Source organism: Cucurbita moschata, unplaced genomic scaffold (genome assembly GCF_002738365.1).
Source record: "Cucurbita moschata cultivar Rifu unplaced genomic scaffold, Cmos_1.0 Cmo_Scf00013, whole genome shotgun sequence".
Lineage (NCBI taxonomy): Eukaryota > Viridiplantae > Streptophyta > Magnoliopsida > Cucurbitales > Cucurbitaceae > Cucurbita > Cucurbita moschata.
This window is the reverse complement of record NW_019268529.1, coordinates 561,399-570,167: the sequence shown is the minus strand read 5'-3', so window position 1 is coordinate 570,167 and position 8,769 is coordinate 561,399. Positions and strand designations below refer to the sequence as shown.

General features: G+C 35.6%; 2 protein-coding genes across 4 annotated transcripts in view; both read right to left on the bottom strand.

Annotated features, from left to right (window-relative positions):
• LOC111451447 (probable serine/threonine-protein kinase BSK3) overlaps positions 1 to 176 on the bottom strand; it is a 4,338-nt gene extending 4,162 nt beyond the window's left edge. Inside the window, exon 1 of the mRNA XM_023091878.1 lies at positions 95 to 176. Within this exon, the coding sequence (XP_022947646.1) occupies positions 95 to 176 (82 nt within the window). The remainder of the gene's footprint in view (positions 1 to 94) is intronic.
• A 2,128-nt stretch (positions 177 to 2,304) lies between these two features.
• Positions 2,305 to 8,425, bottom strand: LOC111451735. Of its 3 annotated transcripts, XM_023092268.1 has the most exons (4): positions 8,007 to 8,425; positions 5,101 to 7,598; positions 4,664 to 5,000; positions 2,305 to 2,864 (listed from the first exon to the last, which is right to left on the bottom strand). In XM_023092268.1, exons 2-3 carry the CDS (start codon positions 7,462 to 7,464, stop codon positions 4,704 to 4,706), a joined length of 2,661 nt encoding a protein of 886 aa, XP_022948036.1. In that variant the 5' UTR covers positions 7,465 to 7,598; positions 8,007 to 8,425; the 3' UTR covers positions 2,305 to 2,864; positions 4,664 to 4,703. The 3 variants fall into 3 exon arrangements, with proteins under 3 accessions (XP_022948036.1, XP_022948035.1, XP_022948037.1); XM_023092267.1 differs by lacking the exon at positions 2,305 to 2,864 and having other exon boundaries at positions 3,575 to 5,000; XM_023092269.1 differs by lacking the exon at positions 2,305 to 2,864 and having other exon boundaries at positions 3,575 to 5,000; positions 5,101 to 7,552.
• Between the last annotated feature and the right edge of the window lie 344 nt (positions 8,426 to 8,769).

Here is an 8,769-nt window from a genome sequence, read left to right as displayed (position 1 = left end):
AAAAAAAAAAAAAAAAAAAAAAAAAAAAAAAAAAAAAAAAAAAAAAAAAAAAAAAACCTCCATCAACAAATGAAAACCACAAAGTAACACTCACCAGCACACGATAAGTCGTTGAGATTAGATTCGATCTGAGAAGGCCAAAAACAGAGGCCAAATCTGGAGCAACGAGCTCCCATTGCAACAAACCAAAAATCAGATGGAGAAACCCCAACGAATCAAAGTTAAACCAAACCACGAACTCCTCAATCTTCCAATCCACAACCACGCAACTTCCTCCCTAGTCAATCACACAGATTTTGAAGAAAAAAAGTGATGGCAAAAAAGGCGAGCAGCAGCAAGTAGGGAAGAAGTTGAAGTAGAGTTGCTTGGGGAATCGAGAAAGTAGAGATCAAGAAGAAGAAGGAAGAGGATTGAAGCGATTTTTTTGCTCCGATCCAAAGCCTGTGTTACCTTCTTCACTTTCTTGCAGCCTCATCATTCCGCTTCATCACACTGCTTTTTTAGTTTTCTCTTCTCTCTCACTCCACTCAATCTGTTTCTCTCTCTTGTTCTTCAGCTGCGAGTTGTTGGAGCCGCGTAAGATGCACCTCTAAGCGCCAAATTATAAATAATACGAAATGGGGAGTGGTGAAACCGTCGCAATCTTCATGTCCGCGCGTGGGGTAATGTTTTTTTCTTTTTTTTCTTTTTTTTTTACATAATTTTTTTTTCCAATAGTTATATATTAAATGTTATTAAAAAAAATTTGTAAAAACTTATTTTAGAATATTATTATAATTTTTTTAAAAAAAATATGGACAATTTAACGCTTCTTTTTTTTATAATTATTAAGTTAAGTTATACAAAAATACCACAATTTTTAATTATTTACTTATACTTTAAAAAAATTATTTGCTGTAAAAATTGATGTGATTTTTTCAATTATATTATAGAAAATTAAATTAGTTACAATTTATTTTATCAAAAAATATATTGTTAAAATAATTTACGTAATCAATTGTTTTCATAGATTTAAAGTCAATGATTAATGGTAAATAATTATTTTGTACATTAAATATTAACCAAATAAATTTCAGGTATAACAAAACCATTTGGATTTTTTTTATTTTTAAAAAAAAGTTATATTTGTATAATTTTAACATTATTTTTTTCCTTTTTGATTTAATTTTACTATTAATATTTTCCAGTGGTATTAAATTAATAAATAAATAAATGTGAGTCAAAAGTTGAATTTTGGGTTTTTAATTTATTTTGTCACCAAATTTCATGCTATTTTTTTATTTTATTTTCGACTTTCGAAAAGTGTTTTGTTTTAATATTATAAAATTTGCATAAATACCGGTTGGACTTTCTTATATTTGGCTGTCTAAATAAGTTTAATAAAAGGTATTTTTCTATATTAAGTTTACGTTAAATATTTTATATAAAAATATTAAAACGTCCTAGTATGTTTTAAAATATTTTAATGGAAATAGTTAACGTTTTGTTTCAAAAATATATTTAAATTGGGACGGTTAATACTTTATTTCAAATATATACTTTAAAACTAATAAATAAAAAAATTAATTAAAAAAAATACTATTTTAAAAAAATAATAATTTAAATTAATTAATGAAACTTTTAAAAGTTTATTTATATTTTTTAATTTTTTATATATTAAAGAAACTATGAAAATATTTGAAATTACAATGATATTTTATATTTAAGTTAAAAAATATTATCGAAACTCGGGCGTAAAATTTTGTTCCTTCCTATTATTAATTTTGGCTCGACCCTCTGTATTTTATTGAAAAAAAAGTAAATATATTTATAACTAATTTTACTATGACAATCATCATTGAACCATACAATATTTGGCATGAACAAAAAATGTAGAATATTTAATAATTTAAACAAAGGAATTTCATGATTTAATAAATTTTAAATGCATTGGGCAATACTTTAGCATGTTGGCAAACATATCTCCAACTCATTTATTATTATATGTATATATATAATAAAAATATAAAAATATAAATATAAGAACCAAACTAGATTTAGTCCTGTACAAACCCAACAGTAATCTCTCCATGTGTATAAAATAAAACCCATTCCCTACAAAAGAAAAACATCTTTAATTAATCATTATCCCAAAAAGAGACCCATCTTTGACTGATTATTGAAACCACTCGGCCTTTTGTAACAATCAAAGTCCACCGCTAGGAAGCAGACATTGTCTTCTTCTAACTTTCCCTTTCGAGCTTCCCTTCAAAAATTTTAAAATACGTTTTCTAAGGAAAGGTTTCCACACTCTTATAAAAAATGTTTCGTTCTCTTTTTCAACTAATATGAGATCTCACAATTCACCCCCTTTGGGACCCAACGTCCTTGCTGGCACACTGCCTCTTGTTCACCTCCCTTCGAGACTCAGCCTCTTCGTTGGCACATCGTCTGGTGTTTGGCTTTAATACCATTTGTAACATACACAAAATCTTGAGGAGCTGTCTACAAGAGAAAGTCAAGAGAGGACAATATCTGCTAATGGTGAACTTAGATAATTACATCTTTGTGTTTTTGTTTTTGCTATCAATGAGTGCAACACACACAAGGGGAGGGGGGAAATGATGAAGCCCACATGGAAAAAATGGGTAAACAAAGCAAGATACAACTTTAGAAGGCAAATTCACTCCCAGCATTAAACAAAACATTACTCTGCACAGGCCACAGCAGAAGAGAATGGGGATACTCTGCTTGCCCACTTACCAACATTATACAGAGCAAAAAGGCTTTGAATTCCTCAACTGGGGAACAGTGAGAGCTAAGATTAGCTACTTCTTGTTCTTCATCATCAATGTACCACGTTTTGTGTCTCCTTTTATTCAAAGCTGCAAAATTAGTCACCAAAGCAAAGGGTACACCCAATCAAGTGCAAATTCACAAATTAGAGAACACATGCATGGGTAGGTGTGGTGTGGCCTTCTTTTTTTTTTCCTTTTTCTTGTTCATGATGCATTTTGGAGAAACCAACCAGGCTTTTCGGCTTCTGCATGTACCAAACGACAAAAGCAATGCAAGAATAGACATTTCAGAGAGAGGGGGGGGACAGATCTTTTGATGTTTATGTCTACATATTCGGCTCCCCTTCATTGAGTTTATGAACCTGCAAACTCACTTACAGATGTAGGGGAAGCTGTTGGTTTCATTATCTCCTAAGCCATATTTGAGTTCAACAACACGTGAATAGCCTAAGTTTACAAATCCACCGATAGTAGATATTGCCCTCTTTGGGCTTTTCATTTCAAACTTCCCCTCAAGTATTTTAAAACACGTCTATTAGGGAGAGATTTTACACCCTTATAAGGAATGTTTCGTTCCCCTCTCCAACCGACGTAGGATATCACAGTTTGTGTATAACATAAATGTTTGGTATGATAATCTCAGATGTTATATTTTGAGGTCAACAAGAAAAGAGAGATCTAAACTTATGACCTCTTGATCAGGACGTATGTTCGACTAGTTGAGTTATGCTCATAGACTATGGACCTACAAATATATTATAAATCACAAACTAAATACATATTACACAAACAAGTTCATACAACTCATATCCCTCCACAGTTCAAATATGAGCTACATAAATGCAAACTTTCAATTGTACATTACACAAATACAGATCTGTTAAAATTGCAAGTCAAACAACACCCTATCCCTAAGGGGCATGTCAGAAGAAAAACATGGAGCTAGTACTGGAAGAAAGCCTAAGAATAGTAGCGCGATGTAACAGGTGGGTTATACCAATTCCATGCTTCAAAGTTCAATGGAAAGGGAATATGCCCAAAAAAAGAAGCTAAAAGGCAGGATGATCGGGGGTAGAACTCAAGTGGGGCATCTCAGACAAGAAAGACCACTAAACAGAGCATCGTGGGCCTATGCCAGACCTGGCTGCCTAAAGGAGGCAACATGACACATGCAGCCTTCTTCATTCGCTATTTAAAATAGAGGGGAAAATTGACGACTCCATTCAAAGATTAGGGACGAAAAAGATTAATATCAGAAGTTCTGTTATTCCCTATTTGACAATGTAATGTATCACACTCTCATCCACACATTTCTATTGAATTTTGTTTGAGATAAGGACGGAATGTGGTGTGTGGCAATGAACATGATGATGAGAACATTGTGTGATAGTAACAGATTTTGAGAACTTGTGATGTATAAGGATAGCTAAATGGAAAGATCTTCTATTGTCTAATGAAACTTGAGTGTGAGTTATTGAACCCTCGAGTCATTGTCATCATCAAAGTCGATGGCTTAAAGGACGTTTTCAAAAGGTTTATCGTTTGGTTGAGAATAATATTTTGCTAGTCGAGCTTGACTCAAGTTGGCAAGGGAACAATAATTTTGATGTTCTCATACTAACCAAAACAAAATTTACAGTCTACTTGTGTATATGCACACTTAGATGGATGTTGATTGAGTCCCTTGAAAGTACATACACTATTTTTTTCTCTATGGTTAACAAAAAATATTAGAAGCTACAAAGACCTTCGGCTCTTGTATAGATTGACTGCCAAAGAAGAACAGAGCATTTTAAAGACAAAAGGTTATTCAGGTTCCAGATCTATCTATGAGAGGCCCCGATCAACAAGAGTAAAAATTGATTGCCGGGCCTGGAAATGTATACCTGATATCATTTACACATCGAACGAAGTCCAAACTTCCAGCTAGATCCTTCCAAAAGGAGAAAGTGGCGGACAAGTTATATGTTCTGCAGGAGCTTCTCTTTCAGGAGGATTAGGAGTCAACAATCTATCATTATCCATTAACTTTGACTTTCCTGAAGTCTTAGATTCAAATAAGATACTTGCTTCTGGAAGTTGACGTGAGTTCCTACAATCTATCATTGCCAGACAAATGGAGAATGCTTGCAGAAGCGATAAAGAAGAATCAAACTCAACTGAGTATATCATATCTTTGAAAGTAGCCAGGCTCAGGACGCAATGGTTTTCTGGTACTCCTTCCTGTGAGTGAGCAAGGGATCAAAAAGATGAATCTAAGTAAAATGCAAATGACCAAAATAACGAGCTCTCATATTAGCTTGGAAAAATCAAATATTTATACCTGAGGTAAAAGCTTAAACTGGTCTGTTATTGGAGAAGGTTGTGATGAACTTGATTTCCCGATTATTTGATTCTGATTGGCAAAAACTCTGAGTTTACAACCTAAATCCCAACCCCCACAGTCGCACGATCCACCAGAATTCCAACGTTCTATTAGGGATGAAGGTCCACCTTTACTCGGGAGGCTATGCATACCACCTGGAAGTAACACTGTTGCACTGATAAAGGACTCACTGCCAGCAGGAAGCTGAAGCTGTGCGCTACCCTCAGACGAGTTGTTGTAAGAACTCAGTTTAACCTCATCGGTAATGGTGCCTTGCTTGATTTTGGGGGGAATTTTGACAATTATAGCAGCTAGCTCTTCATTTGGTAGAAAATCTGAGGTCTGGTGATCTGCCTGTCTCAAGTCCACAGAAAATAAGACAAACTCTCTGGTAGAGGGCTCATCTGGTCGGGTCAAGAGGGAAAGCTCTGAATCAGAAACCTTCATTTGTGCAATGACATTGGAGATGTAATCACGACCTTTCCCCTTACTAACTTGATTTATCCAACTTCCAGTCTTTCTTTTAACTTCCTGAACAGTAAAGAAAGTGTAAGTATGGCTAACTGCCCCTTTTCTGGAGCTGGTTAACTTCACCGTAGCTGCAAGAATGTTGGAGACATTGTCGACTGCCAAGGTGAACAGAGGCAAGCCATTCTTAAATGTTACTTGTAGAAGAGCACGAACGTCAGAAGGTTCATGCTTCTTGTCCACTGCTGAATCATTGACACTGATTTTCCTGCATCTGCTCATGTCTAGCTTAAGTTTCCTTAATTGTACTGCTGATGAATCTGCCGGTCGATTATATTTTTTATCAGCCATGCTATTTAAGTCTTTCTCTATAGGTTCCACAGCATGATGGTATACTGCAGCCTTTGGCTTTAGTAAAGGATCCAGCAACCTTCTAAGAGGACTGGAACTGGCTCTGCCTGTATTGCTGGGTTTCTCATTCCTCAAATCATTCAAGCAAGCTGAAGGCATAGCATTCTCTGATCCAGATTGGACTGCTATATGTGCTGAACTTTGATCGCTAGCGCATGAGTTCCCTGCAGAACTGTAACTTTTACATCTCCTACCCATGCCAATGCTTAATCGACTAAAGGGTGAAGAGCTTCTTCCTTTAACAACAGCAACTGTGCTTGCTTTCACATCCAACCCAATAGATGCCTCCTTGACCATTGAATTTAAAGGTGCAACAACAGATGTTTTTTCTTCAGATATTCTACCTTTGGACGGACTACACCCTGCTCTAACTGAACTGGATACAGGGCGAGAATTATTGCGTGCATTTATGGAGCAATTGTGCTTTTGCAGAAACTGGTTCCCGTTAATTATACAGTGTGTATTGCTTGCGTTTGAGAGATCATCTTTGAGCTTTGCAGGCAAACTCACCGTAGACCTCTTCAGTAATCTCTTCTGACTTCTTTCTTTGGACCTATGACTTAATAAGAATGTTGAATCAGAAAACTCATGGACTTCTGAATCATTGTTTTTCAGTAAGCTGCTGGGTGAAGCGACACTTGCTTCAGGTTTTTCCAAGACATCATGCTGATGTACAGAATCTTTTTGTGATCGAGACGTCTCTACTCCAATAAAATCCCCACATTGAGAAGATGCAACCTCATAGCATACGGCACCTGGCGGAGGTTTACATTCTTGGAGAACTTTTGTCTCTGAACCTGTCTTCTCAGATTGTTTTATCTTTACTTCCCTATCAGCTTTAAAGGAATGCTGGCTACTTTTTATGGACTTTCCTAGGCAACTTAAGGTGTTACTATGGACAAATTTAAGATCTTGGCCTTTTTCATTTGTTTCTCCAAAGGATCTAACAAATTGGGAATGAGGAGAAGCTAGCAGATGAGAATAGAGTGAAGGACGATGTATTCTTTGACGAGGAGAAGAGATGTGATCATAGCCAAAATGGGGAGATGGGCAATCAGATGAAGAGGATGGAGATCCATTACTTCTACTTGATAATTGTTTGTGGCCATGCTGCCATTTTTCTAGACGCCCCCAGTCAAGAACCCCTACACTAAGAACTTTCTCCCGAACGTGTTCACCACGTTCTAGATAGCAGGGTAAATTTGACATGTATCTTATAATTTCCTCCTTCTTGGTCATCTTTCCTGAAATTACATCCTTCTGATGATTTCTAGAAGCCTTACAAGGGCTATCATTGACTTCGCCATATGTAAAGCTATGTCTTTCCTTTTTGAAAGGCTCATGTAGCTTTATACTTTGGCTAGCATGGCACAGTGAAATTCGCCTTGAGGTATCCAAGGGTCGTTGATCATGATAATTTCTTTTAGTCTCAACTTGTTCCATGTAACCATATAGGTTCACTAAGTTCCAGTTGTATTTGCAGTGTTTCTACTTGCTTTGGGTATATCTCATTACAGGAAAGATTCCAAGCCTTCAATACTAGATGAAAATAGAAGATCACCAAAGAGCAAGCCGCTCTGTAATGACAAAAGAAGAGTGCATATAATCATTGATAATACATAGTTCTACAAACAAATAAATCATTAGAACAGAAACGAAATCGAACAGTTCTGCGGTCCATTCAAACACTTTTGAGAAGCTAAAGATAAGATGCTAAACAGATCAGTCTCAATCGATTACGATAATGGAGGCATTATCAATATAAGGGACAAAGGTCCCCAGCTACCGAAGAGGCAGAGCAGATTCTCAGTTTATCAATAACTCTCCTCATGAATGATTGGAAAGAAAATAGAAAACTCCGATGATAACAAATTCGAAGCATATTCTAAAAAACTACACAGAATATAAACATTCCAAAACTCCAAACCTTTCTCTAAATGCAATTAGCCGAAACAAAATAGCAATTACAAAGAAATAGGCCAAACCTTCAACTCGTAGCACAAAAATCTTCTCAGGCTCAAACCAAACAAGCTAGTTTCCAGTTAACGCATGCAGCACGACACACCAACCAAATCTAAACCACTGAAACCGCCATTGGAGGTACCAAAATCAACTGATAGTCATAGAATATGGTGTCGGTGCTCGTTCCTATCACACTCCACGTCTTGAAATCAAGAACAGTAGCTCGGAGTGCGGAATCTCCGAGGATCTAATGCTTTTGGGTTTACTTTCCAGTCAAAACTCGGATGAAGAACAGAGAGAACATTAACGGAAAAGAAAAAAAAAAGTTCTGAAGGCGCAACAACCAAGAACCATAGAGGGCTTTGGGTTTGGCTATGGTTTGGGCGTTCGAGTTCTTGACTGGCTGGGACTGGTCTGGATGGTGAGGTAGTTATACTGTGAGAGCGAAATGAAAGAAGAGCTCGCATCGTTTTCATCTGATCGCTCCAAAGAAGATGACATAAAATCTGGGTCCCACTCCCTCCACTTTTTTCTCTTTTTTTTTTTTAATAATTTTTCCTCTATTTCCCATAAATTCTCTTTTAATATTTATAAATTTTTTTCGTTAAATTATACCTTTTAAAAAGTCTAAATTAATAAAAATAATTATTTAAAAAATGTCTTTAAATTTTTAATAGTTTCGAGTATAAAATCCCCATAAACAATTGGTTAAAAAATAGTCTTAATTTTCATTCGTATTTTAAAAATATTTTTTAATTCTAAAAATTTCATTAATATCCTTCCATC